The sequence below is a fragment of the Nannobrachium achirus genome (assembly GCF_963921795.1).
Source record: "Nannobrachium achirus genome assembly, chromosome: 10".
In the NCBI taxonomy this organism is placed as follows: Eukaryota; Metazoa; Chordata; class Actinopteri; order Myctophiformes; family Myctophidae; genus Nannobrachium; species Nannobrachium achirus.
The window spans coordinates 47,154,068-47,175,076 of NC_137819.1; the positions used below are offsets into that span (position 1 = coordinate 47,154,068).

At 42.6% G+C, this 21,009-nt stretch overlaps 2 protein-coding genes across 2 annotated transcripts in view; one reads left to right on the forward strand and one right to left on the reverse strand.

The window, feature by feature from the left end:
- The window catches only part of rftn1a (raftlin, lipid raft linker 1a), a gene marked incomplete at both ends in the record, with an annotated part of 54,726 nt that overhangs the window by 24,693 nt on the left and 9,024 nt on the right, over positions 1–21,009 (forward strand). Inside the window, 4 exons of the mRNA XM_080735543.1 lie at positions 11,976–12,084; positions 16,637–17,432; positions 17,751–17,954; positions 20,708–20,817. Of these exons, the coding sequence (XP_080591669.1) occupies positions 11,976–12,084; positions 16,637–17,432; positions 17,751–17,954; positions 20,708–20,817 (1,219 nt within the window). The remainder of the gene's footprint in view (positions 1–11,975; positions 12,085–16,636; positions 17,433–17,750; positions 17,955–20,707; positions 20,818–21,009) is intronic.
- LOC308292321 (beta-1,3-galactosyl-O-glycosyl-glycoprotein beta-1,6-N-acetylglucosaminyltransferase 3-like) lies at positions 1,407–2,561 on the reverse strand (the record flags this gene model as incomplete). The annotated part of the gene is made up of 1 exon (XM_080734637.1): positions 1,407–2,561. The coding sequence occupies exon 1, from the start codon at positions 2,556–2,558 to the stop codon at positions 1,407–1,409; it is 1,152 nt and encodes a 383-aa protein (XP_080590763.1). The 5' UTR covers positions 2,559–2,561.

Consider the following 21,009-nt stretch of genomic DNA (forward strand, 5'->3'; position numbering starts at 1 on the left):
CCAAATGTTGCACACACACTCATCTGTCAAACTACAACCTCCACCCATCAATTCTCACATGCCCCTCTTCTAGCGCCACCATGAGGCCGATTCTTGCAAAACACATTTTTGGACACTGCTCCTACAATGTTTGCCCTAAAATCACGCAAATCGGTACACAGTATGTCTACACTCATCTCATCAACATAGATCTGTCCCATTTAGCGCCACCTTCGGGCCGATTTTTTAAAACATATTTTTGGACATTACTCCTACAGATTTGGCCCTAAAATCACGCAAATCGCTACACAGTATGTCTACACTCATGTCATCAACATGGATCTGTCCCATATAGCGCCACCATCAGGCCGATTTATTCAAACACATTTTTGGACACTGCCCCTACAAATTCTGCCCTAAAATCACGCAAATCGGTACACACTTGCTTTACACTCATGTCATCAACATGGATCTGTCCCTTTTAGCGCCACCTTCTGGACGATTTTTTTAAACACATTTTTGGACACTACTCCTACAGATCTTGCCCTAAAATCACGCAAGTCGCTACACAGTATGCCTACACTCATGTCATCAACATGGATCTGTCCCATATAGCGCCACCATCAGGCTGATTTTTTCAAACACATTTTTGGACACTGCTCCTACAGATTTTGCCCTAAAATCACGCAGATTGATACACAGTATGTCTACACTCATCTCATCAACATGGATCTGTCCCATATCGCTTATCTCCCGATTAGGGAGTCTTACTGGTGATATATATTTCAGTCACTCTGTTGATGCGCTCTGACAGAGCAACATGGAGGTATAAGAGTGACAGTAAACTATGGTTCAAGACCTAGATTAGACACTAACTGATATACATTCGGCCATGGACCCTCATTTCAAATGAGTATATAGACCTTGATATTTTATATGTTTTGGTTATCGAAACATATTGTTGTCTTTGCCAGGCCAAAAGGCATGACCGAGACTATGTTTTTGCAATTACTTTTACTATGGTTTTTGCACTTTATATATAGGCTACTGTATGTATGTATGTATGTATGTATGTGTATATATATCACATTTCTTCACATTAGTCACTGTATCGATGCTCCCACACAGAGAGCATTGATACAGTGAAGAGTGTTAGTAAACTACGGTTCAAGCCCTATATTAGTGTTCTAATCTTTTTATGTCACAGACTCACAAATTGACATACATTAGGCCCCTTTCAAATTAGTCTGTCCTACAGACCCTGACATGATATGAAAATATGTTTTAGTTTAAATGTATTAATTCTAAATGTCATAGCTACAGGATAAATATATTTGTATATAGTTTTTGCTTTTTTTTTTTTTACTATTGCATTTGCACTTTTCTTTTTATACTTTTTTGCATCATTTGTGAATTTTGCACAGCAACTAAATGTAATGCAATGCTTTGAAACAGAGAATTGCCTCAATACATCGAATTGCAATGTCATCAACCTCTGGATCAAACTTGTTCGCCATGAGGTGATGCTGTTGAAATATCCACTGGAGGTCCCCAGCCCCATATACACACACTCCTCTTCTAGCCGTGGAAGTGCATGCAGGGTACGCATAGCCTTTCATTACATCACCAGCATGGTAAACCCAAGTTACCAGGCGAGCAATGGCATTCATGTCAGACAGGTGGAACTTGCTGTGGGTAGGCACTGACCCAGGCACAGAGCTAATCCTGTTCAGAGTGGCCCACAGATGTTCATCCGGGGTATATGTGTCCTTGCACCACTCCATGAAATGCTGAATCTCTCTGTCTTCCAGCACATGCTTTACAAAGTCTCTAGTGACCACAAAGTAAGCGTTCCCTGAGAACATGGCATTGATTGGTGGTGGGGTCTTCCTGATTCCCGTGTTGGTGATAGAGTTATCATGCTCAGTATCGGTAACTTTGTATTGGTACTGCCAGCGGCCCTTCTTGGAATCTGACACGTCCTCAGACTCCATACTGTTCTTTCCATTGAGCAGTTTCAGCGCCTGAACCATTTCTGCATTGGTTTTGATGGGTAGGTCTGCGCCGCAAGTGTTGAGAAGATACTTCCACTGGACAGGAGACTCCATCAGATCTTTCATGCAGTTTAGATCAGCTTGCACTCTGGACCAGGACGCGTATGTAACTCTTTCTAATTTGCTGGCTATGAACACATTAGAGAAACAGGAAACGATTGCCCTCACAGCTTTCTGAAATCCCTCCGACGACTTGTTGTCCATATGTACGCAATACACATTCTGAGGGTGGTACACGGCACGTAGCAGTCTCTCAAACATCTCCACGTCTGCATGAATGACCATGGAGTAGGCAATGGGAAAGTCCCTCTCCTCTGCACTGAGCGGCACCGTGATAAACCCTCTGTTTTCTATGTAAGCATCACAGCCCTTTGCCATGCTAAGGTAGAAATCATTTGACAGTCTCTCCCTCGATCCCAGAAGTCGAGCAATCTCATCATTCTTGTTCACCATGTCCCCCTGGATGATGGCCGAGCACACTGGCAGGTCCTCAAAGTATTCTTTTGGTATTCTTTTGCCAGTCATTGAGGGCAACTCAGAGGCCGAATCTATCGGATGCAACAGTGGGTCCACTGTCGTTGGACACAACTCGTTGGTCTTGCAGCAGGTGGGAGAAGATCCGTAGTTTACAGACAGGTAGTAAACAAACCAGCCGAGCCCTAGTAAAGTACTAAGGATGATCCAGCGATTTGTAATAAACCACTGCCATGGAAAGGGTTTAAGGTCAATCTTAGGGTACATCTTTTCTTTGGCCTCGTAGTTTGGTTTTCGTCTACAGCTATAAAGAGCTAGGCTAGGGCTGTGCGCTGAAGATAGCAGAAAAAGATGTTCTCCCGCTAATAGGCTAGAAGGAATCGGTTAATAAACTCTTCCGTTACAGGGATCTATAATGAGGTTGAGGAGGTCACTATTCCCAGCTTGACTCACAGACACAGGGCCAAGTAAACTGCCACTATACGTTGCTTATATCCCATTGCTGATGTCTACATCCGCTTCTGATGTCACTATGTCCACATCTGTCCTTTTATGGAGCTTTCACAGTACCTCCACCCATACATGGTGTATATGACAGCCGATCTAACTGTGAGATTGTGACTTCCAACCCTGTGACGTCAGCTAAAATTCACTCTGACCATTTATGGAACTACTGCGGTTTTAATCCAGTTTACAAAAACAGCTTTATTTTAGGTAGGGTGCGTGCGGATATTCGGTTACACGTTTAAACGGGCTGCCCCTATTCTCATTTCTTACTAACCTTTTGGAAATAAAATGTGGTTATTCTATTTCTATTTATATTTATATATATATATATATATATATATATATATATATATATATATATTAGGGCTGGGATGCGATTAATATTTTTAATCTAGTTAATTACAGGCTCTGTGATTAATTAATCGCAATTAATCACATTTTAATCGCACATCGATATTTGACCTGAGAGTAAAACACATTTTGTTGTACGAGTGAATCAACGAGTGAGTTTTTTAAATCAAAATTTCGCATCCACTGGGCCAAGAAAAGTGCTCTTATCGGCTACTTCTCCCTTTGCGTTTGTTGTCTCTTCTCGGTTGGTGCATCGCTATGATCGGTATGCCCGAAACTGAAGGTTCTGTGGTGCAAAAACTAAGTGCGATTAAAATGCGTATTTTTTTTAATCGCGTTAATTTTCTGTAATTAATTAATCGCAATTAATCAGTTAAAGTCCCAGCCTTAATATATATATATATATATATATATATATATATATATATATATATATATATATATATATATATATATATAATTGAGATTGAGATTCCATTTTGCGTGTCTTAATAAAATGTTGCTTTTAACAAGTAACATGAGCAAATTAAGTATTACCACAGTTGATTTGCAGGGCCTGTCACACTGTTTTGCGTACTGCTGGTCACCCGTCTTCTGCCTTTGCCTGGCATCGTTCACATCCCAGTGCAGTGAGTGAATCTAACCTGCTTACTCTTAAAAGTCGCTACAGACACTGGTCGTTTTTTTTTTAAAAGAGCAAAGTTTATGTGAGTGCTTTGATGAGAATGTGTCACGATGGAGAAATCACATCCAATAAAAACACCTACTGGGTTAGGGTTAGGGTTAGGGTTAGGGGTGAATCACTCGTTACCTCATAGGCTAGCCACTGCCCACTGTGTCTTTGATCCGGTCGATTTGAAGAATGAATCCAGATTTTTGAGGTGTGAAGGCCTAATCATAACTGTTTGGCTAAAAATCCGATACATGGCATATTATGGTTATTATATAGTTTTAAGTAGAGCTGGTCAGTCGTGTGCTTCTTGTGAGTCAGACAGAGATTGATTTGATCTACTTTTGCGATTCCAATAGTATAATTTCATATGCACTTCATATTTTGAGCGGTTCTAACCACTCTAATACATGACTTTGTGTCCAAGTGTTTTCCCATGGTATCAAATAAACTGTAATGCCATCTGTGATGTCAGTACTGTAACGTCAGGCGTCTCCATATTTGGAAACATTGTCATCCCAAGCCGCTTGTCCATATTCCCTGCTGATTGGCTACCATTGCTTTCTAAAGTTTGTGTATGCGACCTGACGGTCGCTATCTCCCGATTAGGGAGTCTTACTGGTAACTATAATAATAATACAGTGTTAGGAGCAGATGTTTAAATGTGAGGTGCCATGTAGTTTGGATAGCTCAAGAAGGGTTGGAAAGAGATGAATATTTAATGCTGGTGGCCGGTAAAAAGAACACTTTCCAAGAAATGGTTGTCTCAGGAGAGGCCAACTTGGATGGAAGATATATGGACATTTACTAAATGGAGAAAATAACAGCTTTTGTTCACCAATAATTGGAACATTTTGATTCATGCTGGTAAATCTAGGTTAACTACATAAGTAACACCCCATAGGCCGGATTTTATTTTCACAAATGAATGACTCTCCCAGTCCCTAGTTACACATAGTTTATTTTTGGATGTGTTCTTAAGAAGAAGAAGACGAAAGCACCCCAAACCTTTTCAGCTCGAGACCCACAAGAGAAATGAGGTGTGTCCCCTGAACTCAAACGTATAAAAAATCACTTACTACGTCCTTTTCCCAAAAGGATTGAACTAGCCAATCTACAGGCTCACAGCGCTTAGATTCAGACAGACTCATTTGCACCCAGGTTGTTCTGTCCTCTCTCTCCCGCTACCCCACAGAGTTTAGGTGCTAGGTGTGAAAGCAAGGCTCACACAGTGACAGGTACATTAGGAACACTGTCGATGCCGTGTGCAGGGGAGTCACAAGGGGGGGGGGGGGGGGGGAGTGGGACTGAGTTACTAGGGCCCAAGGTGGAGGGGCCTTCATTATTTTAAACTTTAGCTATTGAAAAATAGCAGATAGATTTGCTATTTTTTTTTAAGTCGTGAAAAAGTTGTGAAAATGTGTGCAAATCTTTGAATATATAAATCTTTTAAGCGAACATTTGTAACTCAAATTTTGCTTCTGGGTCGTGCCTGGAACTAAATATTTTGAGATGGTGGTCCATGGGCCAAATACATCCTTCACATGAAAAGATTTGAGCACCACTGACATCGAAACATAGGTTTAAAAAAAAAAACCTTAGAAGGATTTAAAATATTCAAAAGACTTGCACAAATTTTCGCGTAATTTTTTCTACTAGCTCGCAGCGCGGCACTCAGTGAGCTTGTGAGCCGCGCTGTGAGCTTGTATATCTGCTATTTTTCATTAGTTAAAGCACAAGATGTGAGTGAATCCTTGTACCCAGGGCCCAGAATTTGGTGCGACACCCCTGGCCGTGTGGATTTACACTCAAATACATTTATGAATGTGTACATCTTCTCTGCCGAGCAGAAGCAGTTCTTCTCCATATTTCATCTTTCTATGTTTTTGTCATAAATGAACAGTGATGGGAGAAGTACTCACAGTTTGGTATCAATTCAATACTGCTTTGTAGATACCGGTATACTCTGTTATAAGTAGAAGTCCCGTATTCAAAATACCACATGTGCACACATAACTACAGTATATGAAGATGGTAATGTGATAAAAAAAAAAAGCAAGACCACAAGGTGACAATGCAGGAGGAAAGCTAACTTAGGTTGATCCAAATGTCAGGGAAAATAAATGCCACAGTGCAAAATGTCAGAATGAATGCACTGCGGAAATCCTGAGTATCAAACACTCACAGTTAAATGAACGCTCAGGGCTTTGTAGTGTACAAAGTTGATTGTGCACAATGTGCAGGCATAGGAATGTGACTTTGACTTCCAGATCACTGTGACACCAACTAGCTCAATTATCAGTGGATCTACTGCAATGTTTTGCTGCAGCAATTCGAGGCCTGCATGTCCACATACTTTTTGAGTATTCTTGCATCACTTGCTCCTTTTACATTGGGTTCTGACAGCATCATGCAGTTTGCCAAAGCCATGAGTGTTTTAGACCTGCTAGTGGCGGGGCGCTAAGAGGAAATTCAGCCTAAACTAAGATTTCGCTCTATAGCTGATCTACAACGCATCGCAGATTGATCACAATGTGTTGCATCTGCAACGCACAGGCGTGCACCTATGTATAAATGGGGCGTAACTCCAACCTATCCCCTAAACCTAACCTCTAAATGCCTCACTCTTTTCCTAATTGTATGCCTGACTCTAAAAATCATCTTTAACCATAAAACAACCATATCTCTTTTGAAGGCCAGGATAATGGTCCTCACAATGTCTACCTAAATTCTACTATACAGTACTTGTGGGCCCGTATAATATAGTAATACAAGCACACACGCTCACACGCATGCACGCACACACGCACCCATGCACCCATGCTCACTCACACATACAGAGTGACACACACACACACACACACACACACACACACACACACACACACAGAGAGAGCGGTACACAGGTGGGTGCCAGGGCCGTTCTTTAGATGCCCCTCCTGCCAAGCCATCCTGCTGCTTCCTGGCACCTGTCACCGTGGAGACCACTGATTGCATCATCAGCGTCTGCCAGAGAGGAACTGATCCGTTCAGAGAGAGAGAGAGAGAGAGAGAGAGAGAGAGAGAGAAACCATCTCTCCATCCTTTTATCTCCTCTCTTAAGTCACGGCCATCCCCCTTTCCTTTTGTCCTCTCAGCCCCCCTCTCTCTCCCCCCATCCCTTTTATCTTTGCATCAATGCCGTCCATTCTAATCAGAAACCCCTAAAAATGAGAATTGAGAAGACGAATGAAAATAATCCTGGTTGATCCGCCTTTCTTTCTTTTTTTTTTTTTTTTCAAACCTGAGAGTGTCAATGACACCCCCGAAGCTTAACCCATTCAGAATGGGGTACACATTATTGTGTATCATTATTTTATGCTTTAACTATTGAAAAATAGCAGATATACAAGCTCACAGCGTGGCGCTGCGAGCTTGTAGATCTGCTATTTTTGAAAAATCGTGAACATTTATATTTTGACCCGATTCTATAAGTGTCTTTTGAATCCTTCTAAGACTTTTTGAAAAACCCTATGTTTCTATGTCAGCAATCTGGCCAGCCATCATCAAAGAAAAGGTCCTTTTCACTTGACTGGAGCCCAGTTAGTCTGTTCTTGAGAGACTACTATGTCAGTGGTTCTCAAACCTTTTCATGTTAAGGACCCCCAAAATGATACGTATTTGGCCACGGACCCCCATCTCAAAATATTTAGTTCCAGGGACCACCCAGAAGCAAAATTTGAGTTACAAATGTTCGCTTTGAAAATACATAATAGTCAAAGATTTGCACACATTTTCACGACTTTTTCAAAAATAGCAGATCTACAAGCTCGCAGTGAGCTTGTATATCTGCTATTTTTCACTGGTTAAAGCATTCAATAATTCTAGGCCTAAATGGGTTTAATATGATTGTGGTGTCCCCTACTGACCTCAATCCAAATATGAACAGACAGAGTATCTGAATATTCCTTTTTATCATTGTGCCTTACAGTGTGGACAAAAGGACCCCCTCCCTTCTCTATATCGTCGTTGTCTGGTGTAAACCTTGTATGTCCAATAGCATTACTTTCCAGGAAATTGAAAAAAGAACCTGTTCCAATGGATTCAATGTAGCTATTATTTAGTCACACGCTCTTGTTAATGCTTTTAATGATTCCATATTCATAAAAAGCCCACAGACACACTTAACCACATACTGTAGCGCTTTCGAATTGTTCAAAAATCGCAAAATTTGCAGATCTACTGTACAAGCTCACAACAACACATTGAGATGATGTGTACCGATTTGCATGATGTTTTGGACAGAATAAAATAAAATCGGCCTTCTGGTGGCGCTATAACAGGCTGATGTGAAATATTTGGGGCAGAGGTTCTTATGGCCTCCAGGGAGTTCTGCCTCGATCGGTACAACGGTGCTGGAGATTTAGCTGCTCATACGAACATACAACATACAAGGACGGACGGACGGACGGACAGGAGTGAAAACATATTCTCGGACACGCAAAAAAAAAAAAAAAGAAATTGAAAGTTGAAATATGGAGATACGAGGTTTCTGCCTGACAGCAACGATATCTGAATATTCCTTTTCATCACTGTGCCTTACAATAGGAACAAAAGACCCCCCCCTGCTATATTCTCTCTCTCTCTCTAATAATAGGCCTATGTTGATCATGGCCAGTGATAATTACCTTTTTGTGAAGGAAAATGCCTTCCTGAACCAGAAAGCGCATTGTGCTATTGTGCAGACCTTGGCAGCATAACCAGAAGTGTTTCCTTGAATTCTGGACATGTCGTGTTCTAGTGTGTCTTAATTCAGCGGAGCCATCTGGCTGGGAGATGTCCCAGTTGGTATCTGCAATAATGCATCTGCTACATCAGTCAGTGATAAACACACTGTGCTTTTTTTTTTTACTACTTCTAAAATGAAACTGAACTCACAAACTTCAATTTGTTTCTAATTTGATAAAATGTTTACAAAAACGTGCTTGTTTAAAGGAGCACTCTGTAATTTCTTTTAACGAATAAAATATTTGTATTTGTATTTTCTTTTTCTTTTCTTTTTCAATCTGTATGGAAGAGTATGCTAATACAATATAACTTCTACAATTGGAGTGGTTGTAATTTGTAATCCCTGCTCTTCTATTGAGACATTTAGATCGTGTCAAAGGTCAGGATCTGACATTAAATTTACTGTATCCGCTCAACAAGCAGGCTGGCTCTATTAGCTCAATGGTAAAAATAAATCCAGCACTTGCGCATGAAACCGTGGGTTCAAATCCGAGGTAGAAGAGCAAAGAACTTGAACTTGAAATGAAGCATAGCATTAGTTCTTGCAGGGCACGAAATGTGCATACACTCAGCTGTAATGAGTGTATGCAGTCTGCTGATTGCTTTCAATCAGCCACGCTTTCCTGCACACCAATCACACCTCGTTCCCTAAACAAGGCGTTCCGTTTAAACATGCCTTCCTCCTACACTATAGATCTCTGCCTTGCTGCCGCAGCATCACTGCTGCTGCTGCTGCTGGCAAACATGCCTCCACCACCCTAGCCTCCACCTTATAGTTCACAGTCTTGCATTACTCAAGCGTTTAACTTTAAACTGAATGTTGAACTAAAATTCATGCGTGCATGGCTCTAAACTAAATTATTATTTTGTTAATTAGTTTTTTGGGGCTTTTATGCCTTTATTGATAGGAAATGGAGAGAGAAATGGGGAGTGACACGCGGCAAAGGAATCGGGAATCGAACCGGCGACGCCACCAGGCATCCATGCCTATGTGGCAATGCCTAAGTTGTATGCGCCTGGACCAGTAGGCCAGCAGGTGCCCCTGGCTCTAAACCAAATTCAATGTTCTATATGGCCAGTCGATGACGCCAGTTGTGCATGACATATCTATGATAAATAAGTTCATATTCGAACATGGTTGGGGCCGAGCTCTGAAAGAGTCTAGCCTATGATGTCATCCATGCCAGAATTTGGACAATCCAAGCTCCATTGACATCCATGAAAAAAGTTAAGGTTAAATCCTAAAATAAATGTTAAAGTCATTGGACAGAGGGTCAGTTATCCCGCCCACCACGGCGGTGGACATCAGGGGCCACGTTTGCCCCCCCCTTCCGGGCCCCCTAGATGCCCTGGCTGCTTTGGCACAGTTTTCACACTACTCTGCACCGTTACTTATGTATAGTACAGTATTAAAAAAATAAAACATTTACCAGGCTTTTGGTGCCTCCCGGAGCTTGGTGCCCAGGGTTACAGACCCTAAAGCCTGTGAATTAAACCAAGGAATATTATATGAACAAAGATTTGTCCAATTATGCATTAACCTTGTGACGGTGTACACAAGAAATGTTACACTGATCGGTCCAGCGGTCTGTGAGATTAGCATTGGACAGGAAGACAGAGACACATAAACCCTCTTACAGATGTCTACCACGCTCTGAGTTCAAGTACAGTCTACTGTTATTTCTCTCTTACAAAATGGTGTACAACTGAAAGGAAATGTTTTGTTACAAATGGCAAGGCAAAGACCAGTAATGAAGATGGTAATGTGATGAAACAGAAGATGAAGAAAACTAAATTACATTGACCCAAATGTCTGGGAAAATAAATGCCACAGTGCAAAATGTCAGAATAAATTCACTGAAAAAATCCCAAGTATTCATTTAACTGAGAGATAGGATATGGTAGTGTACAAATGGAGTACATGTGGAGTGTGCAGGCATAGGAATGTTCATTTGACTTCCAGATCAGGGTACACCGTCCCCGTGACACCAACCTGCTCAATTATCCATGGATATACTGTACTGCAATGTTGGGCTGCACCAATTTCAGTCCACTATGTCCATGTACTTTGTGAGTAGTCTTGCATCACTTGCTTGTTTAACATAAGGATTCTCACAGCATCATACAGTATACCAAAAAAGCCCTTTTTAGCCCTGGTGGCTGCAAGGCTGATTGATGGTGACCCAAATAACATATCGTTGCTGTCGGGTAGAAACCTCTTATGTCCAAAACTGTTAAAAAATACTACTTTTGCTACTTTTATGTGAAACTGTAGAGCCAGCTCTTAAACGCACAGATCTGGCCACGATTTGCCGTCGAAAAGCATCGGCTGCCGACAGGGAGCCATCGGGAGCTTGTCGGCAAGAGACGCTTGCCGTCGATAAAGCCGGTGGGACCCGTCAATGAAAAACTGAACCTGCTCAGTCTTTTGCAAGAGTCGGTAGAATTGAGGAGACTTGATACTCCTGTAGAGTGGACCTTTAGTTTGCTGCTGCTGCAGAAACCAAGCCTAAATAACATATTTAGAAAACGTTTTCCCGTGGCACATTTTAACTAAATACCATATTCTCAATCTCAACTCTCAATTCCTATACCAATCGAGTCCAAAGCAAAGTTAGTAATAGTGCTGTGTTTTGTTTTGGAAGAGAAACACCACTGCGGTGGAAAACTCTCTGCAAGTGAAACAAGCGAACAGTCTATGAAATTGCTGTGCACCTTCATGCTCCTCAGTAGATGAACCTTACTGAACTTGGTGACCCCATGGTCTCTCCCTAGCATTGCACTGAAGCCAAATGATCAACTTGGTGATATCTAGCACCACCTTTAGGTCAACATTTCCACTTGCATACAAGTTATCTAAAAATCCATTTGTCAGATGAAATTAAATGAACTTCTTCAGTGATTATACAATATATCTTACTGTTTTCTGTGTCATTACTGTAGTCAGACCACCTTTATAGATGTAAAGTTCTAAAGCACAAGTCTCTGAGTTGTTCTCAGTAGGTCGCAGACCTGTCTTAGCCAGAGAGTTGTTCATGCTGGCAAATATTGATTGAACCTCTTTCTGTAGATGGGAGTAATGAAGTCTATATATATATAAACTCTGCTTCATGGCTAATCTCTTGGGTTTAATGATCTCTCTCATTCCATTCTGCCATTTTCTCCCTCCGTAGCTCAGATAAGGGTCATCTAAAGTGGGCCGGGCGCCGCCTGGAGACAGATGTGTGCGTGGCGGGTCATCAGGCCCCAGATCCAGAAGCAATCCAGAACTACGTGAAGAGGGTGAGTTATCTGTCTTATTTATGTTTTCATTTTAACCCGGTATTATCTTGTTGAATTTTATTTTGCTGTTGTTAGAAGGCCTTTCACAATTATTACATAATCGCCTAATCCAGTGTACCATTAACTCTGACTGTGTACAACACTGTCAGAGTTACACACTTGTATGTGTCAATTTAGACCCCCCCCTAAAGGAAACCACGAGTTCCTGGAATCCACTTTGAGAACCACTGGCCTAATCGATCTTTTATTTTAGCATAATCGTTTCCATGTTGGACAATTTTCAAACGTAGTGGAAATAGCAGATCTACAAGCTCATAACATATTGCATGTGTAGTTCCGTTACTTCCACTTTTAATATTTTCTTGAAAGTTACGTTATTAATTTCGTAATTTCTTTGTATATTTAGAATGTGTCATAACTGCCCTGCGCAACTATTTCAAAGCCTATAAGCCAAACAGAAATCGATTTTGAAAGACAAAAACACAAATAAATCATTACTCGCAGTCATTTGTGTGACAATTAATCGTCACGTGAAATTTCATAATCGTGACAGCCATAGTTGAACATTTACTGCTTGTTGCCTGTATGAGTGAGTGACAAGTAAAAACCCCCTTGATTCTTGATCCTGAAACTGCATGGAAACTGCAACCAAGTCAAGAGAGTGTAACTGGGTTAGAATTTTAGAAAGAGACCCGGCAAAAGCTGTCCTATTCCCACCAGCCCCGCTTGTAATACTCTCAATGATTAATGATGGAGGAACAAAAGGAGAAGCTAGATAAAGAATTGAAAGGATGCAGCGATGGGCTATTGAAACGCTGCCTGCCATTCACGGCATCATCGCTGACATTTATCGCATGTAAAACTCACTTTCTCCACCAACAGTCTTACAATGGGAAGTGAAAATGTGCTCCATTGAATAGATTTGCATCTCAACACCCACGGCGTACAAAGGGGAAACCTGATTGGATGGAAATGCAAGTCACTGAGGATAATATGATAGGCTCCGGCAGCGTGACATGAATAACCAATCAGATCACTGGCTGCCAAGCCTGCCAGACAGTCTGTGATAACAGCACCAGGAACCATAGCAGAATAAAATGACAGACACATTGACAGGCGGGTGTGCATACCGGTACGTGTGTGCAAGATTCACTATTTGTTTTATTGTTATATCTTGTGTTTTGAAGCAGTAATAATGAACACATGAGCCTTTGCCAAGCTTAATTTTATAAATTTCTGGCTTGTTCGTTTTCGCGCGCGCGTGTGCGTGTATGTGTGTGTGTGGTTAAATTAGTACTTCTTTTCATCTTCTTAATTTTTAACACATTCCATTGCCTCAAATAGACTGTCAGACATTCACCAAAGGTGTGTCGCTCTGTGTGTGTGTGTGTGTGTGTGTGTGTGTGTGTGTGTGTGTGTGTGTGTGCGTGCTTGCATCTGCACACGTGTGTGTTAGTGAAGTGTCAAGTTAGTGTTTAATAGGAAGCGATATGTCTCATTATTGTCCACTGGTAGTTTTGCATTGTGAGTTCTCTCTGTTGAGTCTGTCTCTGACTGTCATGCTAAATATCAACTGACAATTAACCACCAGCATGCCTCAGGGGGAGGCATGCACACACACTCACGCACACACGCACGCATGCATGCATACACACACACACACACACACACACACACACACACACACACACACACGCACACATGCACACATGCTCACACATTGAGATAATGAGATCATTTGAATATTTGATCTTCGCGCTGATTAGGTGGGCTGTTATTTTGCATCCGCCCTGAGTTTGTCATCCTTTGTTTGTCTGTAAACGAGGCTGCTTAATTCCTTGCCACACTGTGGTTAACAAACATACCATAATACAGTACTGTATAGGCTATATATTGTTAACCCAATAGATAATCTGTCTATGTACATCTACATATCTATATTAGGGTTGCAACAGTAAATCTAACTAGGGATTTAATATATTATTTAATCTGTATATTTAGATTTTCTATATTTGTGCAGTAAGAGCGAGATCATTTAGCGACCTACAACCGGGTCGCAACGTGGTCGGTAGTTTTCAACGACCGGGTCGCTAAATCGAGCGACCGGGTCGCTAAATCGAGCGACCGGGTCACTAAATCGAGCGACCGGGTCGCTAAATCACCGACCGCGCCGCTAAATCGACCGACCCGGTCGCTAAATCTACCGACCTGCCTGCAGTTTTAGGTCGGTAGATTTAGTGACCCGGTTGGTACATCTAGTGACCCGGTCGGAAGATTTTGGTTAGGTTTAGGGTTAGGGTTAGGGTTAAGGTTAGGGTTAGGGTTAGTATCCCGGTGGTCGGTGGATAAGCGACCACCGGTCGGTGGATTTACCTACCCGGTCGGTGGATTTAGCGTCCTGGTCGGTGGATTTAGCGTCCCGGTCGGTGGATTTAGCGACCCGGTCGGTGGTTTTAGCGTCCCGGTCGGTGGTTTTAGCGTCCCGGTCGGTGGTTTTAGCGTCCCGGTCGGTGGTTTTAGCGTCCCAGTCGGTCGATTTAGCGACCCGGTCGGTGGTTTTAGCGTCCCGGTCGGTGGTTTTAGCATCCCGGTCGGTGGTTTTAGCGTCCCGGTCGGTGGTTTTAGCGTCCCAGTCGGTTGATTTAGCGACCCGATCGCTGAAAACTACCGACCACGTTGCGACCCGGTTGTAGGTCGCTAAATGATCTCGCCCTCTCTCTATTTGTGTGTAGTTGTTTTTGTTGCCCTGTTGTTTGAGTATTGAATATTTAATGGTCCACAATGGAAACAAGCCTCTGGCTTATTGTGTCATCCTGTTTAGAAGACAGAAGATCTACAAGCTCACCATGCATGCGTTCACCAAAAAACAAATTAGAATATTTTTGTGTTGATCCACTGATAAATACTTGCATACTGTAGCTAATGTATGTATTATACAGTATATTTGTGCATGCACGTGTGTGTACATGTACTGCTACTACTGCAGTGTTGATTTCGTCAACTAAAACTATGACGATTCTTTTTTTCACTGACGAAAACGAAATAAAAACTAAATAAAAATTAAGCTGTGATGACTATAACTGAGACTAAATATATTGTCAATTTCGTCAACAAAATAAAAACTAGACTAAAACGTTAGGGAGGGACTCGTGGAGAAGAGAGTCATTTTATGTTTGGTTGCTCTCAGGTGCTGAAAATAGCAGATCTACAAGCTCACAACGCATCGCGCTGCGACGCGTTGTGAGCTTGTAGATCTGCTATTTTCAGCACACAACCAAGTGTAAAATCAGTCATTACGATGTCATCAAGGCCTGCCAAAATACATTTTAGTCGACTAAATCAACTGTAGATTTAGTCACCTAAAATCTTATGATATTTAAATCAAAATCAAAATCAAAATTTGCTGTCAAAAACAACACTGATGTACTGTATATTTGCCAGTACAGGGGCCATATACTGTATATGAAGGGTGTGTATGCTAGGAAACATGAGAAGCTTCGCATCTCTCCACATATTCTGCAGCTGGTCTCTCTACACATTATTTTGGATTTTACATGAACATGTTCCTACTTAACATGAATTTTAAATTGGTGCATTCTGCTCAACGATCAGATACAAACTTGATTCTTGCCCATGATATTTGCATGAAATAGAAATGTCTCTTTTGTCCAACAACACTCTTCCCCTGCCAATGCAGATCATTATGGACGAATTGGCCGATACATTTATTTATTTATTTTTAACTTCTGGGCATTGCTGTCTTTCTGGACGTTCGTGATGATGCCACAGACAGCTGTCCAGCCCAGGAAGCTGGCCATGCACCATGGTCCAGTGGAGGGAGGGAGGGAGAGAGAGAGAGAGAGAGAGAGAGAGCTCCAGTCTCCTCCAGGGGTTGTGACGCTTGCCTTATTATGGCCACAGATCTGCTTTTCCTTTTTTCAGTCTGTTAAGTCATGTTTCTTTTTCAGTGTTTTCTCAGCCATGTTGTCTGATTTTACCTACATTAAAACCTCATATCTCCAAGTTTCAAATTTGTACATTTTTCCGCAAAGTAAAGCACTGCTTCATCATACAATCGCACAAAAGTAGTGAAAAACAGCTGATCTACAACACCTCGCGGTGCGAGGCGTTGTGTGCTTGTAGATCGGCTGTTTTCACTAGTTTAAATCATTTTAAAAATGATAAATACAAAACAAACGGTTTTGGACATACAAGGTTTCCACCTGACAATGACGATATGCAGTGAGGAATTTGAGGAACACTTGCCTTATGGACACAGATCTGCTTTTCCCTTTTTCAGTCTGTTATGTTTCTTTTTCAGTGTTTTCTCAGCCATGTTGTCTGATTTTACCTACACTAATATGAACAGACGTATGACATTTATAACACAGGTTAATAAGGGGAGTTTTCCCGAACCATTTACCGGCAAAAAAATGGCAATGGATTATACTAATGTGTGTGTGTGTGTGTGTGTGTGTGTGTGTGCGTGCGTGTGTGTGCGTGTGCGTGTGCGCCCGTGCGTGCACGCGTGCGCATGCTCTGACCTCTGCAGATCCAGGACATGGCAGAGCAAGGAGTGATGTTTGTAGGCTTTCTGCAGCAGCCTGGTGGGGGTCCCTGTTTCCTGGGCCCCTGGGACCCCGATGAGCTCTCCTCTCTGCATTCCAGCCCCTCCCCCATACACAGACACCCCTTCAGTGCCAGCACCAGTCCAGTAGAACCTCCAGAACCACCCTGCAATGTCTCACAACCTGAACAGAATCTCTCAGAGCGCAGTCCCTCAGAACCTCGGGACTCGGACCACGACCGTCCTGAGCAGTGCACACAGGACCGCACGCCCTCGGAGCCCAGAGTGCCGGACCCCTTAAAACCCATCCAGAACTTGGAACTTGGGTCAGACGAACCGACTAAACAAATGCGGAGCCATGTTCTAATCCATACCTCAGAGATCTGCCCCGGTGAACCACCCACGTGCCAAGCGCAGGACCAAAACTCAGCAGAAGTTCAAGGGGATCCGCTGAGTCCGGGATCACCAGTGAGCGCTGGTGGAGACGGCCTGCTGGACCGCAGTCCACCAGAAGCAACGGATGCTGAAGCTGAGCTCAGAGACTCAACAGAGAGACATTTCAGTCCAGACCCAGGCATCGACAGAGAACTGAGACGATGTTGGAGCTCGGAGAGCTGGGTCAGCTCTCCTCTGCTAAACCACAGCCACAGGCCAGAGTCCAATGACAGTGAGATGGACAGAACCAGTAGAGCGATAACCCACAACAACAACAACCACATACGAGTTAAGAGTTCTGAGAAAGAGAAGAAGAATGTAACCTCACCCCCTCCGGTGCAGGCAAGTAAGTGGACAGTTTACTTTTGGTTATATACTGTAGTGGGTCCATTACTTAGAACTATTGATGCAAATCTTTATGTAAATATACTTTTTGTTTTATCTCTATAACGGTGACGTCTGTAAATCTCTATATAACTTATAATCTTCCTCCACGTGTGTGTGTGTGTGTGTGTGTGTGTGTGTGTGTGTGTGTGTGTGTGTGTGTGTGTGTGTGTGTGTGTGTGTGTGTGTGTGTGTGTGTGTGTGTGTGTGTGTGTGTGTGTGTGTGTGTGTGTGTGTGTGTGTGTGTGTGTGTGTGTGTGTGTGCGCGTGTCACACCCAGGGTTGCAGCTCTTTGCCCTGTACAACCACACCGAGGAAACCAGCAGTTCTTTGAGGTTCTATGCGGTCAGGGTTCCGCTGCGCATACTAAAGGAGGCGGGGCTAACCACTGAGGTCGACGCCCACTGGCTGGATCACATGACTCAGCACTTCACCAGCGGCGCTCACCTCGTCGACGGTTTCTTCCACCTGGGAGAGAACAGTGGTACGTTCTCTTGTTCTAGCGTCGGCTGCTTAGCGAGCGGTGGTGTCCAAGTCATCTTGGAATTGCTCTCAGTCACCAATTCAGCCGTAACGGATAAACATGCAATTGAAAGTAATCAGAATTGTCAAAGGTAGGGTAAGTGATTTCACTTAAGTTTCAGTTTCAGTTTTCATGTGGGTGACAGGCGGGGGCCTTCCTCCAATCATGATCAAGTGGGGGCGGGCCTTGGTGTGCATAAGGCCCGCCCCCACTCGATCATGATTGGAGGAAGGCCCCACTCTATCCTGATTGGAGTTAAACCTGTCACCCAACAGTTTTGGTGGAGGAACTGAAACTGCTTTTTTCTCCTCACATGGGGATAAGGCTGAAGTCCAAAATACAGTATTAACCAAACACTCTATAGTAACTAGTACTATCATAAACCCATTTTGTTATTATTTGAATTAAATGCAATCACTTACCCTACCTTTAATTTTACAAAATGAATCCTCCAGAGTCCAGACATCTCTGGTCACCTGGGACTGGTCTGCTAACTGTTCCCAGAATTAAAATGGAACATGGTGAGGCATCATTTAATTACACATAATATTTGGAACAAGCCTCCAGAATATCTTGAGTCTTTCCCGAAGGCTGACTGATTTTAAATCCAAGCTCAAAGACTTTGACTGCCTTTTATTACATTTTCAGGATACTTAAAATTGCACTTGGACCTTTAACCACTTAAACCCCAGCATCCCATTCTGAGGGAAACCCTTGCAGAAAATAGCTTACAAGCTTGTAGATATTTAATGTAGAGAGAACAGAGTGCTTCCACCAACATGTATTGTATGTCCAGACTCATGTAATATATCGCCACTGTCGGGCAGAAACCTTGTATCTCCAAGTTTCAAATTTGTATTTTTTTTTCGCAAAGTATCATTATACCATCGCACAAAGGTTGTGAAAAAAAGTTGTGAAAACAGCCAATCTACAAGCACACAACACCTCGCGGTGCGAGGCGTTGTGTGCTTGTAGATCGGCTGTTTTCACTAGTTTAAATAATTTTAAAAATGATAAATACAAAACGTACGGTTTTGGACGTACAAGGTTCCCACCTGACAACGAAGATATGCAGTGAGGAATTTGAACCATTTTAATGAACATGTTTTGTGAGGTCATTGTGACCTTGACCTTTGACCACCAGATTCTAATCAGTTCATCCTTGAGTCCAGGTGGACATGTGTGTCAGATGTAATTAAATTACCTCCAGGCGTTCCTCAGATATCACACTCATGAGAATGGGACAGACAATGACCTCAATATGGAACCCGTTCGCTAGAAACATTTCTGTTTTTGCCAGGGGCGTCACAAGGGGAGGGGGGGAAAGTGGGACTGAGGTGGAGGGGGCCTTAATTATTTTATACTTTAGCTGTTGAAAAATAGAATTACAAGCTGCAAGCTTGTAGATCTGCTATGAAAACTTGTCAAAATGTGTGCAAATCTTTTAATATATGTATTTTTTTTAAGCGAACATTTGTAAATCAAATTTTGCTTCTGGGGGGGGGGGGGGGGGGTCCCTGGAACTAGATATTTTGAGATGGGGGTCTGTGGCCAAATACGTATCATTTTGGGGGTCCTTCACATGAAAAAGTTTGAGCATCACTGACATAGAAACATAGGTTTAACAAAAAACCTTAGAAGGATTTGAAAATTTTTCGGCGTGAATCCTTGTACCCAGCCCAGAATTTGGTGCGACACCTCTGGTTTTTGCCTCTGGGGGCACGACCTCCTTTCTTGTGTTAAACAGGAACTGGGGTTTGGCTCCTCCCCTTTTCAGTCCACTTCCTCCTGAGTGCTTCTGTGTTTATTCCTACTAACGACATTACATGTTTAAAGGAGTAGTTCACCCCCAAAATGTAATTTATTCTATTAATTACTCACGCCATGGAGACTTGAGTTAAATAATATTTTTTTTGTAGTATTTGTCACATCCCTAAGACAAAAAAATAATCATATTAAATGTACCCCCATTGATTCTGGATGGGGATCCGAATGCATTCGGGTCCCCATCCGGAATCAATGGGAGTACATTTATTGTAATCAAATTATTGTCTTAGGAATGCGACAAGAATGGCAGTAGAGAGATTACAATGACCTTGACTTTTGACCACCAAAATATTCACTTCATGAGTTTATCCACCGTCTCCCACTCAGATGTCCTATATGTGTGTCTCAATCTGGAAATGCTACAGGATAATGTCAGTTGTTTATCTTTGTTTGTTAGTGGTTACAGTAGAGGCACACACAGACCTGCTCGGGCTGGGGTCGGGTGATGGATGACATGCGTGGGCGATATGTGCTTTTAAATCCATGTCTTACAGCCAAAGACCCTGTTCAGTCAGCCGTGATATAAGTAGGTCTAAGCCCAGAGGATTTGGGATAAATTCTTAAGAGATTTGATAGTGGAGTTGAGCTTTTGACTCAACAAGAAGTATCTTCTTCTGTCTCAGTCTATAAATGTCCAACCTTTCGTCTCTTACGTCATCTCATTATCTCCACCAGGCCGGAACCTCCAGAAGGCGGAGATTATGTTTTCGCCTCTGTCCGTCCATGTGTGTGGGGCACTACAAATACTAAAAGTTGTCCAACAAACCTTTATTTCCCCCTGCAGCTTCCTCGTAGACAGCAGCACTCTTACTGACACTTTCTGTTTTTCTCTTTCACTTACATTACTCTTTGACTCTTCCTTCCTCCCTCTCTCCCTCTCTTTGCAGAGAATGGCGTTTCGTCCGTGGATGGCGTGTTTATCTTTCAGAGCTCTGCTGAGGAGACCGTGACCACCTCCTATGATGCCATCGTTGTTGAGCAGTGGACTGTTGTTGATGTAGGTGTTGATCCGTAGCGGATTCAGATACAGTACTTTGCAGTTGCAGGCGTAAGCTTTGTTCAATCATCCATATTGCATAAGTATGGGGATAGTGACCGTGTGTGTGTGTGTGTGTGTGTGTGTGTGTGTGTGTGTGTGTGTGTGTGTGTGTGTGTGTGTGTCTGTGTGTGTGTGTGTGTGTGTGTGTGT